Raw genomic sequence first — 21,346 nt, 5'->3', positions numbered from 1 at the left:
TGAACGGCGCTCGTATAAATAACCGGTGGCGTTTGGTGTGACTAAAAGTAGGGGTTGCTCGCCCGACAATGCGAACGGGGGAAGGGATGATGCTCGCGCGCGACGAGGGGTCGTACGCGTGCCTCTTCCCTCTCCCCCAAGGGGTGAAGCTAAATCGACTAAACATATACCGCTTCCGCTTCGTTTAACCGCCGAATATGTTTTAGATTTACTTGGACCTTTTAGGCACCGCGTAACTCGATAAGTCCGCCAATTAGGTACGCCGCTCCGACTTGGATCGCCGAGCGATTTTCTCGCGGCACGCTTTAATCGAAAGCCATTTCATCTGATAAATGATACGGATATTCGAAACGCCGGTGAAAAAAAAAAAAACGTAGTGGAAAGTATTTTTATATGCATCGTTAGAGAGTTGTTTCACTATTGTTATAATTATTATTGCAATATATATATATTTTTTATTATATTTTTTATTATATATACATATATACACAGGAGGCAATATAATTAAATCTTTGAAAATTACATCGCTTTTTCGACGTATATATATATATATATATATATATATATATATATATATATATATATATATATATATATATAATTAACGAGAGAGGGATATGACCAGCATTTATTTTATATAAAAAATATAGAATTTTGCAATTGCAAATTATACATTGTTTAATATACGTCTATTTTACGTTTTAATTATCATTGATACAAATGACGCCTTAAATGAAGTAAATAAAGAGTTTGGGAAGAAAAGATACAAAGGTCGAGAAGCAGAAGAGAAATTTCGAGGAACCGCCAAAGGGGTGGACGCCCAGCACTTTATTCGATAAACGCCCATTCACGGAATCTGAATGCATTAACCGTGCGACCTTCGTAACCGCGATAGCCGCAGAGAAAGAAGAAGCAGATGATGATTATGATGATGATGATGACGCGGCATAGTTACTCGATCGTTCCCTGTTATTAGAGTGGCAGCATTGTTTCGACGTCGCTCCGTGATCGACCGGGGTTACCGTTACATCATATTAGTCCATTCCCGAGGACTCCCGGATTTGTAAAGGCTACTGGAAACTGCTTCTCCATAAATAGATCGGGTGGCGATTAATTCCTGACGTTCTTCAAAGCTCGTCTCGAATAGAATTTTTCTCTTTACTGCGAAATAATTTTAATTCCCAGTGAAATAAGTTTAATTCGGATTTTTCGATCGATTAAAAAATTTAAATTAAATTCAAAAAGGATAAGATATCCAGATTTACGGAAGAAGAAATTTAGATAATTTAGATAAAAGCGAGAGTCGCAAAAGTCGCTACGCTTTTGCGCGGATTTAAATTAGAGAATATTTATTTACAGACGCGTTCTCTACGCGAAATTACGCGAACGATTTCTATCTACGATATAATTTACTTGGGAATGCAGTTGCCGGTAAACTGCCCGCAATCAAGGGGTCGTAAAAAGCAACGGAGACTGCCCCTTTTTTAGTTGACGATCTTAACCGGGAGTAATCGCGGTGTACGTTCTCTCGCACCATCGAGATTAGACAAGCCGGATTAGCTTGCGGTAGCAGGTTGCCCTATTCGGTTAGTTAATAGTCCCCGGTAAACTATCGTCGAGCAATACGGGGGTGGCCCGTTCCCCTCCCTTCCTCCATTAGGAAACCCCTTAACGAGGGTTACGTGGCCAGAACGTAATGTGGATACCCCGCGGCGATCCTGTCGTTACAATCCACCGTGTAATTCGCTCTGCGCATCTGCCAGTCTCGCAGGTCCCGAGATAGATTCGTTTTCGTTGTTGTTTTCTAAATATATATTCCTGCGGGACTATTTGCGGACGCTAAAGTGGAAAGAGAAAGAGAGACGGATTCGCGCCTCAGATTGATGTTCCGACATATGGTCACTTCTGCTTGAAACAATGCTTCCTCGCGTCTCGCGACATTAGATACGATATATACATTCTTTATAATCGGAGTTTATTTTAATGAGAAATATTCAAATTCAAAGAAATCATACAACATATGAGGTGTTCTTATATTCAGATATCGTTTGAACGTAATTTTTCGCTTGATAATATCTCTCTTTGAAGGAGGAAAAAGCACATGCGTATAAAATATTTTTTCACGAGGAGAGAATGCAATTAATATAAAAATATTAATTGCAAATTGCACGTGATGTTTGTCGAATTCGTTATACGTAGCGTTAGAGGAAGACGCTTCGTTTCGTTTACAGAAATTCTAAGGACAGCGTCCGCGACATTACGTTGAGAGCCTGAAGCCTCGGCTTCCCTACGCTCCCTCCGATGAATGAATGGAATTAGTGAGGAGGCTAGCTGAATAATATCGGCTCTATCTGCGGGGGCTAGAGACCGGGAGCTGAAGCGTATCAGTGCGGCGTATCTGCATAGACGCAGGGGACGGACGCGTCGTACAAGACCAACCCTCCTCTCTCTCTCTCTCTCTCTCTCTCTCTCTCTCTCTCTCTCTCTCTCTCTCTCTCTCTCTCTCTCTCTCGCCACTTCTCCATCTAGACTCCTTCCTTCCATCTCTCTGCTGCCCCTTCCGGCATCGTCTGATCTTCCAAATAAGAACGAGACGGCGCGAAGCTCGTGTGTATTTTCGTCAACACATTTCAGATTTAGAGTATACTTTTATTTTTAATAACGAGATTATCGGTTCTTCGAAAAATCGAGGTTGTTGTAGAAATTTTGAAACTTTCTCTTCCATCGTGAAAATAAGGAAGAAAATGCGGCAAGATTCTCTCGAGTATGTTAAATTAAAAGATAGCGCGAGAGAGATCATCAGGAAAGAGATGCAAGACATTTTGCTCCTATACACTCTATAGAATTCTTGACGAGAAAAAAAAGAAGTGAGACAACCAGATAATAAATTTCAGCCTTTCTCTCTTTTTCTTTCTTTCTTTTTTTTTTTTTTTATCACGTCCTCGTAATCTCGTTAACGTTCTCATTCGCCGAGATTGTCGCTCGCTGACATCTGAGAAATATAATTTCTCAGAACTTCTCGATACGTTTCATATCCCGAGATTATTATACGCGTCAGATTATTCCTCTCGTAATCGTAACGATATTTAAATCTCGACCGTGCTCTCTCCGGTGATATTAGAAATGCAGATACGTGCGACGAAATCCGAAATATCACCGGCTCGCCGGCAGTAATCTCGCGGACAAGGGAGCAATCAGAGAAGACATCCTGTTATCCCCCGGGGTACACCCATACTTAACTCCGGGACCTTTCTCTCGAACCGGATCCGTCGTCAATTCTACGATCCCCGAAACGCTCGTCTTATTTGACTACCGTGTAAGCCACACCCTATTCTCTTGCGTGAAGGAAAATTCTCGAAGGGATTGTGTCAGTAATTTATCATATTTTTCAAATCCATACTCAAAATATTAGATTCTTTTATAAAGAAACTAACGCGATAAATAATCAAATATTTATTTAAAGACATTTTTACTTCTTGCTTTTTCCAAAAAGTATCCACCTATGTATATCCGATATTGTCAAGATTCTGATTTTTATATTTATAAAAAATGCACATCTCTCTCCTTTTCTCTTGTGAAACTGAGAAAACGAGAGACATTGTTAGAATCGAGAAGCAGGATACAAGAATTTACGATACAAGCGAGTACGTTGCTCATCTCGATAACATCAACGATCTTCGATTCTAATTATCTCGGATACCGATACGATTTCCGTCGTGTCTCTTCGTGTCTTTATGAATGGGGCTTCGTCGAAGCTGTGCGATTGCGATCCCTATTAAAAAATTCCGTTCCCAAAAATCGGACAGGTCATGCGTGTTCGCATCTACGAGGTTCGGACCTCGGTGTGACGAGGGTTCGGTCGCGACGATACCGCTCGTTTGTCACTGACACCGACCTTCCACGGCGACATCGTTGAACATCCCTACGATTCTAACGAATGACTTAACTAACTCAACGCGACTCGGCGATAGGTCGATCGTTTCAAAAATTCATAATTGGGTTTATGGCAAAAAAAGAAAAAGACACGCGTTGTTTAGAAATATATATATCGAGAATCAAAGGTATCAATTATATTTGAGATATATTACGAGATAAATTTATATTAGAGTAAAATTGAGTGGAACCGCTTCCAGTATTATATGAAATTAACAAATGTCATTTGTAGAAAATTTTCTGCGAAATTATGATATATTTCTTTCATCGCGGAAAACATGTGTTTTTTTTCTCTCTCTCTCTCTCTTTCTTTCTCTTTTTTTTCTATCTCTACAAGCAGATATAGATGTTAAAATAAGGTATAGGAGAGTGACTTGTGCGTGAGTCCAAACAAAACTCTGTCTCAGCCAGGTGGCGAGATTGATATCCCGTTGCTCGTTGATCCTGGAACCCCCAGGACGTCATAGGACCTCCTACAGTCATCTATCGCGCTACCAGCGCGAGTCCCCCAGGATATGGGTCCATATCTCGAAACGATAATGTATTAGTTACATCCTGGAACTGTGAGGCGGAGCGTCACGAAGATTATTCGTTTGTAAAGGCGTTTGAGCCGTTCCCTTTTCGGTTTAATCATATCTCGGAATTTGCTGCAACTTTGTCAGACTAGCATCTGAGAACTTTCCATAATCGAGTAGTTTGAAACGGACGAAACACACGCTGAGTCTTTTGTAATTATTGAATTGATTTAAGAGAGACACAGATTTTTAATAAACATTTTTAATATAAGAGCGATAAATGTGATTTTGTTGGAGATTATCGTTTTACAAACTTATATTATACAGACACTTGTATAAATAGAAATATAAATTCTTTTTTTTAATAATGTTAAAATATATGTATTCGAGAATTCATTCGGTCATCGGGATCGCGGCGGGACACAAGCTGCGCTCGTACGTAATTTATCACGCGCGAACGTCTCGGATGTGACTACGATCGGAGCGACCACAATAGGGTGACGGAGCCTCCCTTCGGAGACGCACAAACGATTGTGACATTCGACGGTACCAACAAGCGCAAACAAATTTCTCGAGGCCCCGTGGGGGGAAAAGCCGGTCGGCATGCAGCATTATGCGAAGACGTACGGAACATTCTCGTGAAAACCGCACGTCGTCGCGAGTTCTCTTCTTCTCGACGAGATGCTCGAGGCACAATGCTCGCCAAATTACGGCTGTTCCAGTCAAAATACGTTTTCTACGAGCTCTTCTTCTCTTCTTCCCTTCTTCCGCCCCCCCCCCTCTCTCTCTCTCTCTCTTGTATACACACACACATTTATACGCGCACACTCTGTCACCCTCTCGGCTTCCATCTCGTTTTTGCTCGGGGCTCGCGTTCTACGTTTTGGTAATCGCGATCGGCCATCTACGACCACCGCGTGCATCGGGTGACCGCAAACTGCAGCTGTATTTTCGGTTATCGCCGATCGCCGATCTGCGGATTTTCGCTTTTTACGGGAGGCATACGAGATGGAGCGGGAAGAAGAGAGAGAGAGAGAGAAAGAGAGAGAAAGCATCGGACGTCTCGCTTTTCTCGTACCCGCTATCACTATCGCTTTTTACCACTAACTACAACGTTATTCGGCACCCTTTTGTGCCCCTCCGTAGGGTTCGCGTTTTCGTCTGGCAAACGCGTGTCACGTTTCCAGAACGCATGCTTCACGCCTTGCATCCTGAGACAGAGCTCGCCTCTCTTTTTCGTCGCGTAACAAACAAATTGCTTGCAACTTAATCCAATAGTAGCGAGGTATCATTTACTTTTGCTCTTTGTTTCTTTTCTCTCCTTTCTTTGCTCCCAAAACACGAATATACGCATTCTCATTCTTTATACGGAGAATAAAAATTTGACCGCGATTAAAACAGACGGGTCTAAAATCTCTTTCGGTCTGTCTGAGAGAAAAAAAACGCAGAAGCTAGCTCCTGTACGTAACTCGCAGGATTTTTTCCTTCGCGCAACGGATGCGTAAGCTCTGTTCTCCGGAGTTTGCCAGCATCCTTTTTTTCTCCGCTACGCGGGAAAAATGTGCCGTTAAAAATTCCCCGCGAACGATAGAGAGAGGAGAATCGTATGAGGGCGCGAGGGCGAGCGTTAAGCAGCTGTCGCCCATTCGGCGCCATTGTCATACGATGTTTGAGTGTTCCCGAACAGTGGAGAACGGGCCCCCGGTATTGTCCGGACTTCTGAGATCCTCGCGATTACTGGGCTAGCGCGCGATACCATCTCATCTGCATTAGGGCGTCCGCCTCTCTCGTTCTTTCTGCGCCTATACATAAATACGCGTGTCTACGGACGCGTACCCCCGCGTGTGCGCCCGTGGAGAAATGTATTCCTCCCTCCCCCACCCCCTCCTGCTCCTCGTTCCTCTCTTGCCAACCCCCGTGAGAGAGGGAGAGCGCGCGAGGAAGGAATCTTCCGGTCAAACATCATCCGGAATGAATTTGCATGTCGAGATTGCGCCAACGGCCCACACGGTCGTCCATATAAACCACCAAGCCTCGAGATACCCTTATTAAGCCACGCTGTACCATGTGGAAAATTTGCCGACGAGACTCGTCGCCGCAAAATAGGATGCGTGTCGTCGCCGTTGTGTCCGGATCGCTACGCTCCGATGTCGCTTGATGAGATCTCCCTGCTTGTCGACGAAATTGCGCTCTCTTTCTCTCTCGTGTCGTATTTGCTATCCTTGTCGAATGTGTCGTAAGATTGACTTTAGAGAAAGAGAGATGGATTTGAGAAGAAAAAAGTCTTCTCGATCTCTCTCCATGCACTTTCCATTCAGGGAATAAATTATGACGTTATTAAAGTAACACGGAAGACGCTCCAGAAAGTCATGTTTGTAAAGTATGTCTTGAAAAATGAAAAAAATCTATATGTGTGTATGTGTGTGTGTGTGTGTGTGTGTGCTTTTAAATATATACACGATGTTTCAAGAATTTTTATATATTGTACATTCCTGAATCTTTCGAAGCTGAAATACTTTTGATCTCAATTTTCAATCTAACATCTATTTTGATATTTTAATCACGATGGAATTCAGATCACTCTCTTTTGGAACTATTTCTTCTATATTATATATCGCGAATATATGCATTTCATAGTCTCGCGCATTAAAGAGGATAGATTACGAAAGAACGTTATTAAAAAATTAAAAACGATTCTTGTGTGGAGAAACACCCGCGGGAACCGAATATATCTCTCGCCGTGTAACTGCCGCGAATCAGATAAACTCTCCGCCGAACTATGGCCGAACTTTGGAAAAAAAAAAAAAAAAAAGTATATATATACATATTTTTTACACTACGATCTCGCAATCACCGCGCGATCTCGAATTAACACGGGCCGTATAAATCAGCATTATTTCTCGCAGAGAAAACATTTCGATATACCGGCCGGAAAAAAAGGAAGCCGATCGCGAGATTAATCCAATGTTTGCCCGCTCAACGACAATCGAGTTTTTATAAGCGACTGGATAATGCCGATAGCTTATCGCATTCGCATCTTTCGGAACGGTATCTCTGCCTACGCGTTTATAATTTATAAACTGCCGCGCGGTAAAAAGGAGACATTATTTTCACAAAATGCATTGCGTTCTCATTGTATCCATTTCTCTCTCAATCATCTATCCCTCTCTCTCACATTCTCTCACTCTCTTTGAATATATTTATTTGTAAATCGGAATCAAGCCATTAGACGATGTAATTTTTTTTTGAAAATTCGAATCAAAACTTCGCTCTTATTTTCAATTTCATTTTTCTCACCTTTATAGATTTCAAAAGATTTCGATAGAAATTTGTATCGAAATTATGTGCCCTTACTCTTTATACCTCAGATAAACAGTTTCTCATTTAATAGTACAAAATAGGAGAGCTTTCGGTTAATATAAACTACAAATTAAACCAAAAAAATGATGTAATCGCTTAAAGCATCAAATAGATTAAAGATGGAGATCGAAAGAAGGTTTTCGACTTAGGGTGGATTTAAAATTGTTTAATCTCGTCGATCGCTGAACGGTAGCTCGATAATTTATTTATTTGAAATTTTGAAAACATTCAACTCCCCCCGTGTAACTCGTGGGGACCCACAACGACGACAATCGCGAAACGGAAGAGTTAAGAGCGACGATTAATTACGACGCACCAAGACGCGATAATTCATCGACGTCCTGTCAGTGATCCTTTCCGCCTCGGTCAACGTCAATTGCGCGTCGAGGAGCCGGGCCGACGCATCTGCCTTCCTCTCCCCGCGGCAGCGCTTTTTCGGATTTCTTAGGACACGGCCTCGTTATACACGCATCGGCGAGCACGCGCGTGCAGAAGGATCGCTCATCTCCTTCATGCCGCAAGAAACTAACGTTCTCGGAACACACGATGCAACGCTTTTATTATCGTCGAGGCGTTCGGCATATATGCGAGTGCCACCATGAAGCCAATAAAAAGAAACTTTGAACAAAGCTCGCCTTTACAAATATATATTTAGCGCGATGATTAAATATCCGTTTCTTTTTATGACACATATTATAATTAATTTACAACGCAACAGTTGAAAGAGAGATTATTTAGAAATGTATAAAATATCCATATAAAAGTAACGATAATATAAAATTAGATTTTAATAAGAAAATTTCTATGTAGGTAAATACATACAATATTAATTTTAGACCGGTAAAAGTTGTGCGCAAGAGAAACAATTAGAAATAAAATTATAAAAAAATAATACTTCTTTCGCGTAAATCGATTCCATCTTTAGTAAATCTCGCGGTGATGATGCGAATAAAGCATCATGTATAAAGGAAGGATTTTGAAAAAAGTAAAATTTCTGTTCAAATTAATTAACAAGTAAATTTATCATTAAAATTTTTACATCATTAAGAACATTTTATTAACGCGTCTGTTAATATGATGAATCTAGATCCAAATCGGCACAAACGATGTTGACGATTGAAAATTGCTATAGACGCAATTTTCCACAGTTTTCGCGAACGAGAAAAGCCAACGCGACGAATGAAATTTCATAGGAATTTAGTTTGCGCCGGCTCATTCGATACGTTTCGCCGCATTATCGCTTCCCGCATGCATACACGTGCATGCAAGTGCATTGATTCACACTCCTCGACACTCTTCGTGTAGCGGCGATTATCGAAATCGATTAGCGATTCGTCATCGCGAGCTCGCGCTACCGATTTAATCGGGCCCCACCGTCGATCCGATCCGACTGATCGAGTAGAGTCGCGGACAATCCGAACTTCGATCGACGTCTTCGATGAACCTCTATCGTCGCCAATCGCAAAACACACGAGAGAAACGCACCAGATTGATATACTCGCGAGGTGACATATCGCTTTATTGGGGAATACGTGTCCCTCGTATTCGTTACAAGGTAAAACTCTTTCATATATGTTGACTCGATGATTGAAAATGATCATAGCTAGCGATAGACAGATCGACGCCTAGTAGATTAGATACAAATCATAGCCTTCGAGTTTATATAAATCGGTTATCGCAACAAATGCGTACAATTTTTTCTTTCAACGATTATGGATGACGTTCCATTGTGTTGAGAGTTTTTGATCGTGCCACTCTACATTAAATGATCGTGATTGCGAACCGCACGATTCGTACTTTACACTGAGCAATTTTCTTTCTTTACGAGCAGGGATAATGTATCTTTGTATGTATTCAGTTGCGGATGAATTCCATTTACGTATGAATCGGATTAATTAATTCGGCAATATTAAAAACCAAATGTTTATATAATGTATATTTTTTTTTATACTTGTATGACACTTACATGTATTTACATAAATTTTATTTCAATTATTGCTTCTCTTTACATGCGCGTGTTTAATTCAATTATTGCTCTCATACCTCTAAATAGAAAATATTTTGGAGAGTTGCTGCTATATGAGATTCATATATTTTCGCGAGATTGCGGCTTGTAACAATTGGCGGATCGTAGACTAAACGATAAATCCAACGTATGACATACAAATAATACACCTTGAACTCGGTGCGAATATTAATTTCTTATCGGCGTGTGTGTTCTTATTTCGCGTTAGCATAGCAAACAGCAATGTTCGAGTCATGATAAAACGCAGACATAAAGATTCAAGACAATAACATCATAATTTGTATTAGTACACAATCAATGATAAGATATTATAAATAGGATAAAATTGTTTCGTTCAAGCATATAGAGAAAAATGCATTTTTCTTTCAACTAAATGAATAATGAAAATTTCAGACAGCTTTTAGAGAGAGATCGCAACTGAACTGTACTTTGATATTTCTCTATAGATGGCGAATGTGAGGAATGCATTTTTGGATTATATGGACTGCATTCTGGAAAAGGAAAAGGTCGCGTCGCTCAAATGTCGATATAATGCTCCAAATCTCCGAGTCCCGTTTCGAGTAAACTGGATCGCGATATTGACCGTAACGGCATCGATATTATTCTGTCAATTCGCGCAATCTGTTGCTGAACGACAAGCATCGGTGAGCGTAAATAAGATAATTGTAATAAATTTCTTCAAAGTCCTCTTCCTCTCTCACGTTATATTTCTGTGTTTCTTTTTACATATAGTCAATACAAATATTAGCAGGAAAGCACGTACAATTAATTTTATAATCAACGCATTAATTTAGTTGAAATATTCTTCTAATAAATTGGACTATTAATAATAATCCATAATAATTTCACATAAATATTCTATTTATTTTCTTTATATAAAGTCTCAGTATTCTCAATACGATTGACAAAGATTGACAGATGAGTAATAAATTTACTCCTTTTTGCATTTATTCTATCGATTGATATTGTAGAATTCACATAGACGAAAGCATTACGATCAATATTGCTTGGACCATCGTAGTAGCCTGCGAAGATCGATGGCAACAGTCAGTCGTACCTTACAAAGCATTGCCGATGATCCGGCTACCGCGTCGCAGGAGATTTTATCGCGTTTGGAGGCCGCCGCAGTTTTACGAGACAATCTGGTAACAGCGTTGGGCCGCGTGCTTCTGCTCTGTCTCGATGATCACGCGAGAGTACCTCTCGAGCTCGTCCACGACGCCGTACGAAATCGTCGGGTCGCCATGTACGAGCTGCTGCCCATCCTGCCGGCGCTGAGAAACAAGCTGCCGAAGCAGCAGCTGTACAAACTCCTGCAAATGCTGGAGAGAATCGACAATCGCTTCGTCTCCGAATATGCGTCGCTCTGTATAAATACTTTTCACGACATCAGTGCCGTCATAGAACAAGCGTCGCTCACCGACATGTTGCGGAAGGTGAACCCGGAGATGATAAAGTCAATCTTGCACGATAAGCGCAGGCCTTTATCCTTGACAAAGGACGTTGACTTTGTGTTGCGAGCGGTTCGCAACGATGTTAGAACGCTGAATCTTCGCCTGGTGTCCGCGATATTAATGAATTATCCGGCATTCGATTTAACGGATCCGGAGATCCTCGACGCTGTCAGTTTTGTCGCGCAGCGAATGAGGGAGCGTTCGCGCGCCGAGGATCCTCTGTTGTGGAACATAGAACCCAGTCTGGTGAATGCGATGGATTTTCTGAGGGCCGTCCTCGAACGCCTGGAGGTGGACGAATTGTCGTCCAAGGCAACCCGGGAAGCAATCTCGCTGTTGCTTCAGAATCTCGGCGCGGAGCCTTATGCGTTCGCTTCCGCGTGGAAGGACAAACAGAAAATACTCTCGACGATTACGAACAATTATTACCCGATTAACGTTACCGCCGTGGCGAAATATCTCGCGAATCATCTTGATGACTCGCATTTTCAAGATCTCGATATTGGCTTCTACGAAACGGGCGATCGAGCTCTTTTGCAAATGTTGTCGCGTCTTCGTAGAAACTCGAATCTACAACATTTAAGTAAACCTCTGTCTTTGCTGACCTCCTTTGTCTCGCAAAAACTGGCATATGATGGCAATTATGCTTACACGGCGCCAATTAATCAATATGAGATAAATGACTATCTGGATACTTTTGACACGCCGTGTTTGCAGCGGAACGTGAGCGACGCGATGAGAACGTTACGTTCCCATCTGTCCGATGATCTGCCGTGGACTTATGCTTTCGGAAATAAACGAGCGAATGACGATCCCAGGGAATTGACGTTGCTCGCGCTGACTCGTTTGAGAAGCATCCCGATCAGCAAGCCGCAAGCGATCGTCATCGACAATTTCGTTTACAAAAGTCGCGCTGGGAGTCTGACTGGTGAACGGAGTCCGCTTTACGATTCTGGTGTCATCTTTCAGAGGGACGATTCGATGGACGTGGAGGTCGACTTTTTTTCTCTGCTGATGCGCATACCGAACGCCTTCAAGAGCGAGAAATTCGCTCCCATGCTGAATTTTTTGTCCAAGCCGAATATCCTCGACATTCTCGGCTATCAATTCAACAAATTCGAGTACGATACTCCCAGAAATCTACTGTTAGCACTGCTGAAGAGGGCTTTGACGCTCGCTTCCGTGAAATCCGACGAGTCTCTATCCAAGGCCCTCCAGAACGCTCGCAACTATCTCGAGAAGCCGCTACTGATCAATCTGTATACCTCGAAGGATCTACAACTCCTTCTAGAGCAACTACCGGGTATTGAAAGCGATCCGCGATATCTACCGCTCAAAATATTCTTTAACAAGAAGAGATTGTTCACGTTTCTATCGCCAAACTTCAATCTAGCTGATGCGCATGCGCCAAGGGAGAGGCTCTTGTTAATATTACGAACGGTAAGCTTGAAAATTGAGGGAGCGAGCGCAAGTTTCTCCGAGGCGTTGAGCTTCGCTCTCGACAACATTGACGGACCACCGCTGAAGGTCAGAACTTTCGATCGAGTCGACTTCGTCTACCTAGTTCAACAACTATTGTTCAATGATACGTTGAAGAACGAAATTTTGAAATCATCCGTATATATGAACGTGGGTGACTGGAATATCTCCATCAACGGCACGCCTGAGAACATTCTTGCCAGGGTTCTGAGCTATCCTGTTAAATATATCGCGTCGGATGGTCATCTGGCAAGTCTTGTAAAGCAGGCGGTGAGCATTCTCGAAGAGAAAGATCAGATTAACATCGAGATCCTGAAAAAGCGGACATTAGAAGCGATGCTGGAATATCTGCCGAACAACACGTACGTGAAGCCTGTGATTCTATTGCTGAAGAAAGCGAATTTAATGACGCTCGTTCCGAGATTAAATCTCTCGATACTGGAAAAGGCCAGCCCGCGCGACGCATTGATTATGCTGCTGAGATACTTGACCGAGTCGAGCGTAATACACACGGAGAAGTTGTTACTGAGACGCGTCCGAGCGGCGTTGAGTTCCTTGGACGGCAACGAACGTCCTCGTCAGACGTCAATTTACGCTTACCTGATCCAATCGTTGCAGGATCCGAGCAACGTTGTTTACAAGCCGCTTTTGCAAGAAGTAAACGAATTACGAAACGTGACAGTTTCGTCCGACAAACGACAAGCTTGGTTGCAAAGTTATTTCGAGGAGATTGTCGCTAAAAATAAAATGAAGAACCTGACGAAAGCCGCATTGATGGCGTTGAAAGAAATCAGATACGACGAATATCCGGATGAGGAAACGCGTGCCAGTAAGACGCGGATCAATGAAGCTTTGTCGTTCTTGCCCGTCGATTCTTTCGCCAAACCACTACGGAAACTACTGACGCCAGACTGGGTGTATAGTGTTCTACCGGAGGAGTTTAAACACTCGGATTCGCTGGAGAAGGAGGAATTATTGCTGGCAATTTTGTATCATGTGAAACGTCGAACCGACATTGCCGATAATCCTGCTTTGACGAAAGTCATCTCCAACGTCGATACAAAATTGAACGGATGGAAAACGAAAGTCGAGATGTTGAAGAGCGCCGTTGCCGTTGCGAAAGCGGCCATTTACGATCCCGTGAGAGATCTTCTGACTGTTTCGGGACTCAACAAACTCAAGGTCATCGTGCCTGTCGCAAAATCGGCCAAGTTATCGCTGCTGGCATTGTTGCGTCGTCTACTACAGCATCCTGTGATCAAAGTAAACAACAAGGTCTTCGAATTGTTGAGTGCCGTTAGACAGGACATACTCGATTTCGGGGTGGACATAGACTTGCTGACCGTACTCGATGATGTGGGAATCGGTTACACCAACGAGCTGGCTTCTATTAGACTGTTTCTGCATAATCAGGGACGATATAACGAGAAATTCGCCCGCACCGTCTTTCCGATTGCAGATCCCAAAGAGCGGTATCGCACCTTGCTAAACATCCTTTGGAAGCAAAACCAGATAAACAACGACACGCGACTCCACGATGCGCTCTTGATACTGAGAAATATCGAACCCATCGACAGAGAATCCGCGAGTACGTTGAACTCGGATCTCGAGGATGTACTAAACTCTATGCCACGTCAGGTCAGACCACAATTCAAATTGATCGAACAACTCTTTAACAACAACCTTTTGTCCCGTTTCACTCATGACAATGAAATCGTTGAATCGAAAATGCCGCTAACTCTTTTGTTATCCAAGATGACAAGTTTGCCGGAGGTCCGCCGTAATCAAACCGCAGCGCATGAATTGAAGAAATTACAGTCCGAAATCGAGAAGTTGGGCGATCGTCCAATCGTCACCGGTTATCAGCTCAGACCATTGCTACTGGAATTGAAACATGTTCAACAAACCAACGTAGACTATCTCAATTCCATCATAGATCCTGAAGTATTGAGTTATTTAAATCCAGAGGAATTTTCCGACATATCCGACGATAATACCGAAATACTCAGCACTATCGTTGATTATCTGTTACACGAGGGAACGATGTATGTGGATTACAACATGCGGAAGCATTTACAGTCTTTGAAGCGTGTTCTGATGTTGACGATGGGCCCCAGCAAGACGTCCTCAAAGAGGCATTTGAGCAAAAAGGACTGGGAGAAGATGCTGGTTCTGATACCGCGCGATAGAGATTTTGCGCCCATCAAGATCTTCCTGGAGTCCGAAGAACTCTACAAGTACATTCCCAAGGACACGAATTGGAAAATATTTTCCACTCCGGTTAAGAAACTGCTTCGTTTGCTGTCGCTGATTGAGAGCAGCGATATCGAGAGCACAAATGTCTATAGCTCGGCGAACAAGTTGCGCGAAAATCTCGAAAAACGTTTCAACTTCGTCACTGAGCGAGACGTTAAGAGCATGCATCATGCCTTGACGAGTCTGAAGCTTAAATATGATCTGGCTCCACTCAAGATATTCTTAAATCATGATAATCTGATCAAGTATCTGCCACCGGACTTTAAATACACTAAGTATGGCGTATCAATTAATGGCCTTGCTGCCGTCCTGGACATTTGTTTGCAATCGCCCAATTTGAAACAAAGAAAGATCCTCTACAAGACCATAATTTTTGTGAGAGAGTCGATACGTGAGAGAGCTGGCTCAGTGAGACGATTGTCTCGCAGAAATTTTCACAAACCGTCCGCCGAGGATCTCGAATTCATCGGTTCTATCGCTTCGCCAAAGATACGCGAGTTTCTCAAGCCTGAAAAACTGCTAAATCTATTGCCGCAGTTGTTTACTTTGGACAACCGGCCGACGTTTAAGACAAAAGCGTTGCATTTACTGCGACAACTATTGCAACTGAATATTACAGACGTTCATTCGGAATTGGAAAAACTTGCCCGTGAAGTGGAGACGTATCCCGATGTTCCGAACATCACGCAGGATGATCTGGCGCCGCTCCTGAACATACTTCCCGTCGAAGGAATATCTCACGTTGAGCTCATCAAAAAATATCTGAAACCGCTCCCGTTGATCAAGTTGTTGCCTGGAAATTTCGTTATAAAGCAAACGGATAATGCTAAATTGGCTTTGCACAATGTTCTGTCGTTGCTAAGCGCGACTCTTGGATCCGCGAAGAATGACAAGCTAAAAACAGTCCTCGATGCACTTACGAGCGAATCGGCAAAGATTAGCTCCAACGTGATACCAGAAGAGCCGTTAGTGAACAGCGATGACATAAGATCTATCATAGAAGAGATTCCATTCGAGCAGTATAAGCAGATAGAGCCACTTAAGACTAAGATGACGATCATAAATGTCGTCTCATCCTTGCCCATGAATTTCCAATTGACCAATTATAAGACGAAGAAACTGCGTGTGTTAGCGGTTTTGAACGAATTATCTAAAAACAATGAATTTAAACCCTGGTTATATTCCGTCAATTTCGCCAAAAGAATCGTTAGCAAGATGCCAAACATACCCGTAGTGAATGACATGGAAATCGAGAGACTGATACTGCCATTGCCGTTGAGCGCCTTTTATGTGAAGCAGGTTATAACAAATTGCAAGCTGGCTATATTAATGCCATACCTGCCCATTCATTTCAATCTTGCCAGCCTAGAATCGCGAAAGATGAAAATCGCCAAGATTCTGCGCTATTGCAAAGTGGCCAATCCCACGAATATGAGTACGAAGCAAGCTTTGACTAACGCGGAGGCAACGTTAAAATCGTTGCCCGACTTCGATGTCACATCGAAACACGTGGAAGTTCTGATACGGTCGATACCGTGCACTCGTTTCACTATGATAAAACCGCTTCTGCGATTTCTGTCAGTGACGAACATCACGTCGCTTCTCCCATGGGATCTCGACGTTTATCGTACGTCACGTATCTTCAAGTTGCGCATCCTCGATCTGTTGGCCGCTCTGCGAAACATCAAGGAGCTGCAAAACGGCGAAATGTTCACCGCCCTCGATTACTTGGAGACGAACACGAAATCGTTGCCAGAGAAGGTAAATGTTCCTCAGGATCGTATAACGGTTCTCATAAACACCACGCAGACCATGGGTTCCGCACCGTGCGTAACCCTCCGAGATTTTATATTAAAGACCGACAATCTGATCCAAATATTGCCGCCGAATTATCGCTTTCAGACCAATCCAGAGACCGTTCATAACGAATGGGCATTAATTATTTATATGTCATCGTTGTTTCTGCGCGACGTGAAAATGGACGGCGCTATGAAAAACGCCTTCAAGGCCTGTACGGATAATATGCGAAAATTCGACAAGGAACAGCTTCACAATCACATAATTACCGGATTAAATAGTATGCCGTTCGAGCAGTTTGTACCGCTAAGGCTGTACACGCTAAGTCACGCGAACGCTCTGATCTCGCCCATCGAGAACGTTTATCATGGTGTTTTCCTCCAGAGAACAATATACACCATGATGCGCGTGACGATGAGGGAATTTATCCGTAAACCGGAGCTGATTGGGAGCAAATCGGTAATTGATGACATGGAAGTGTTTCTGCACGATTACGTGATGTTGAAGATTAAAGAAAATCAGACGTATGACGAGCAACCGACACCATACGATATCGATCTGGCCATTGATGACATTCCGAGCGATCGCAAGTACGACGATCTCAAAGTGCTCTTACGATGTCAGGAGATACAGACGCCGATCGTGCAGAGGAATTTGTCGGCGGACGATACGCCGAAACAGTTGCTCATGGAATTGTTAAAAGTGGCCGAGAACAGCGACATAGACGATAGGGTACGAAAGAGCGTCGAGATTCTCAAGACGGACGTCGCGCATAGTATTCGCGAGGAGGAGGTGGAGTACGTATTGAAACAGCTGCGCGATTACAGATACCACGCGAGCAAATTGCAAACTATCAGAAAGTATCTCTTGCGAATTGGATTGCAATCCGTTTTAATGAACGATACAAAAAGCGACTTTCATACGGCATATCCCACTTATAAGCAGAGGCTGTACATATTGAACGAGCGTTTATCGAAAGGTGTATCCGGTCAACCGAACGACGGCGAGTTTCAAACCGAGTTGAAGTATCTGAATCGTACTCTGCGCAATGAGACTAAGATCGATCGAATAATACCGCGAACGATAGACGACGTCAATGTTGAATCGCTGTTCCTCGCGTTGCCGAAGACAAGGGACGAGAGACTCATCCGCGGCATCATCAAGTTCTTTTCCGTTCCCGATCTGCTGCGTCGACTGAACCTACCCAAAGATCCGTTCGAGTACGTGACCAAGAGTCGACTCTTGGAGGCCATCATGGATCTGGGCCAGGAGCTGGAGAGCGTGCAACAGGATCCCGTACAGCAGGAGGCTCTCGAGTACTTCAGGGACAGGATAAAAACCACGGGACTCGGCGCACAACCGATCAAGCTGAAGAAAGACGTGTTCGATTCCAACGTAGACGTGGACACGTACGGTCTGATGCGCGCCATCGATTACACGAAGGTGAAAGAGGGCGACGCGGTGAACGTGGCGACGTTCCTCGACCGCAAGTACGACAGGCTCGTGTACGGAATCGGTTTCAATCACCTGGCGTATGCGACGAGGGGCGCGTACCTAAAGGCGTTGTTCGAGCATCTCGTTAATATTTCCCAAGTGCCCGATGACATAAAGCAGCAGATAAAGACATTGATACCGGCGGTGAGACTGAACGGTCCGGGAGAAGAGGGCGTCGATCTCAACGTCGACGTCGTTCACGAGGAACCGACGCTGCATCCAAGAATATTTGGAGCTGAAAAGCCGGTCGCTCGTCTTGGCACGGGGATCGTCCCGCGCGCTTTCCGGGAGGACAAGGATTCGCTGAAGGCCGCCATCTATAACATGCTCGAGACCATACCGTCGTCCGAGGAGGAGAATCCTACCAGTCAGAATAACATCTACGTAAGGGATAAGACTCGCGTCGTCAGCGGCATGCTGCAACATCCGTACGATGTCGCCCGACGAAGGTGGAATTCGACGGAGGATGCGAGGAATCTCAATTCGTCTCGACTTGAAGAGACGAGAAGATCATTGAGCGAGCTCAGCACGAAAGTACCGATCGCAAATGACGCGAGAACGAAGGGGAAGGGAAACGATCGGTCGACTACGTCGTTGCTCGACGATATTTTCGAGGTCCCCGTCAAACGCAATAAGACGGTAAGAAAAGGCGAGACTCTTCAATCAAAGAATGACTCGAATCGAAGATCAAATAATCTCGGTTATCTTAGCGGTGAAGGCGCCGACAGCTCGATTAAATCGCAAAAAAGGATAGTTAAATCTCTTCCCTCGCGGAATTCGCTGTCCGAGGAACTGCCAAAGAAATCACGAAATCGGAAACATCACGAGTCGTCGCCAAGAATTCTCCTCCAACCGGACACTAGTGTCAACGTCGAGTACGATGATGTCGACGGAAACGCGCCGATTATCAGGATGCTCCGCGACATGTTGCTAAGAGACGAAGAAAATCTATCTCTTATAAAGGAGCTGATGGAGGAGGAGGAGACGAGAAACGACGAAAAGACGAGAACCGTAAAGAAAGATCTTAGTAGGCATGCGAGGAGAGAGAAGAGAAATGAGGGCATGAAAGAGAAGCATGAGGGATGTAAGGTAAATTAAATCTTATGAGGTATCAATTATTCGCTAAATTATATCGATCATCATAGTAACGACAGATAGCGTAACAATTACTCGTTAAAAGCGCAGACGGTAAGCTTTATTAATAATATTTGAAAACATGAAATATACAACTGAAGCAGCAACGAGAGAGAATATTCTTGTCGATTAATTATCAGATCAGAAATAAACATCCTCAATAAGACAGGTTGAGATATGTGGAAGCTGTTTTTTTTTGATTCTACAAATAATTCTTTTTTATTCTATATTTTGTGTTTCAATTTTACATTATCTTATTTTTTCAAATGTACAATTATTCACATAATTTATTGTATAAAAATATTGTGTGATTTATATTGTCAATATAATATTGGAAATAGATAAGCCTCAACGAAATCAAACGGCGATCAGTTTTCAACTATATACAATAGTTATATATAGCTCAATTATCGATAATAATTTTATAGATATTTTGTGTTGATTATTAGATCATATGTGTATTAGATATTAGATACTCACACGTCCAACAATAAGTAATCAAGTATCACCTTCGATATGATGAGGAACAGATTACATACTCGAAATAAGTATTATTATTTGTATAGCAAAGTTATTCTAATATTTCTAGAGAGATAACAAAACTAATCTTCCCGAGTGATGTTTGCATCCCGGTAACTCTTGATTTTAAAATGCAATGTGGAAAGAGAGGAGCAAGAACGTAGCTACGGTCGACGACGCGTGCATATAGGGGCGCGTAGTTTCGACGAGAGTGACAAGCGGGAGAAACGGAGAGAAGGTGAGAGAGATAGAGCGAGAAAGGCATGGACCGTTTATGCGCGCGACACGGAGCAGCGGTGGAAGGAGGTACGTGACACAGACATCACATTAGATTTCGAGACTAGACGTGTACACCGGCACACAAACGTATCTCGCGATGATCTCGCGCACCTCCCTCCTCCCTCCGTGTGCCCTTCTATCTTTCGCCCCGGGCCGAGCACTTCGCTTTTCGGCGGCGCGCGGCTGCGGCTTCAGATACTGCGGAAGATAATCTCTCCAGAGCGAAAGGGAGAGAGAGAGAGAGAGAGAGAGAGAGATCTACGCCAAACAGCATAAGCGGCTAAAACCCTTGCCCGGATAATATAGATAACATTCAGCTCGCGCTCTTCTCTCCCCTTCGCCTTGCTTCCCCGATATGACTCTGTCTCTCTTTTTCTCACGCATGCTGCCTCTTTCTCTCTCTCTCTCTATCTGTCTAAAAGCGACTGAATTCAATAATGCGCCCGTGTGTACGAGGCCTGAATGGAGGGCATTGTTGGCACCTTGAACCAGTATACTCTCTCCCGATCTCTCTTTCTCTCCCGCACGCTACGATTCCCCCCCGGCCCCCGCGCGTTCAATCTATTTATCTCTTCATCTGAATGTGTTCCTGTCCTCCTTTAACTCGGTAAGGTGGAACCGTCACACGAACCGTCCACCGTATGCGGGAATCTGCGTGTTCCGCGAATGATTCTTTCTCGCAACAATATATCGTGTCGGGGGGGAGGGAGGGGGAGAGAGAAACAAGAGCAAGTACTAACAGCTTCTTTTAATTTCCATTATCCTCGTTTGATCTCTTGTACGAATTTTAATAATCTTTCTACAGAGAATTTTACATCAAGTTGTGAAAAATTACCTTGTCCGCGATTGTTTAATTATTATACCATCATTATCTCTGCGGGGATTCGTACAATTAACCGGCTCGTTTCGAGTCTTTAACACTTGGCTCATTAATAATACGTTATTAACGTCGTATAATAATACGTTCCCCCTACATCCTAACTAAAAATTGCTTAGTCTAACGCCTTTAAGAAACCTCGTACATCTTCAATCTCGGTATTTTCCTTCGTGTACTCGCGGTAACGTTAAACAATTATGTACCTCGTGCAAAATCTGATGGA

At 43.3% G+C, this 21,346-nt stretch overlaps 3 protein-coding genes across 3 annotated transcripts in view; 2 read left to right on the top strand and 1 right to left on the bottom strand.

Moving 5' to 3' along the window:
* LOC138936390 (transcription factor GATA-6-like) overlaps positions 1-21,346 on the top strand; it is a 119,241-nt gene that overhangs the window by 48,105 nt on the left and 49,790 nt on the right. The gene's annotated exons all lie outside the window — the stretch shown is intronic.
* Positions 1-21,346, bottom strand: part of LOC138936389 (nuclear RNA export factor 1) — a 98,268-nt gene that overhangs the window by 54,018 nt on the left and 22,904 nt on the right. The window lies entirely within an intron of this gene.
* LOC138936712 (uncharacterized) lies at positions 10,281-19,946 on the top strand. Its single transcript, XM_070302326.1, has 3 exons — positions 10,281-10,478; positions 10,806-19,403; positions 19,914-19,946. The coding sequence occupies exons 1-3, from the start codon at positions 10,281-10,283 to the stop codon at positions 19,944-19,946; spliced, it is 8,829 nt and encodes a 2,942-aa protein (XP_070158427.1).

This window comes from Polyergus mexicanus, unplaced genomic scaffold (genome assembly GCF_030449975.1).
Source record: "Polyergus mexicanus isolate NDT 795.1 unplaced genomic scaffold, iyPolMexi1.0 SCAF_9, whole genome shotgun sequence".
NCBI lineage: Eukaryota > Metazoa > Arthropoda > Insecta > Hymenoptera > Formicidae > Polyergus > Polyergus mexicanus.
Note: the sequence above shows the minus strand (reverse complement) of the source record. Positions and strands in the feature narration are given on the sequence as shown.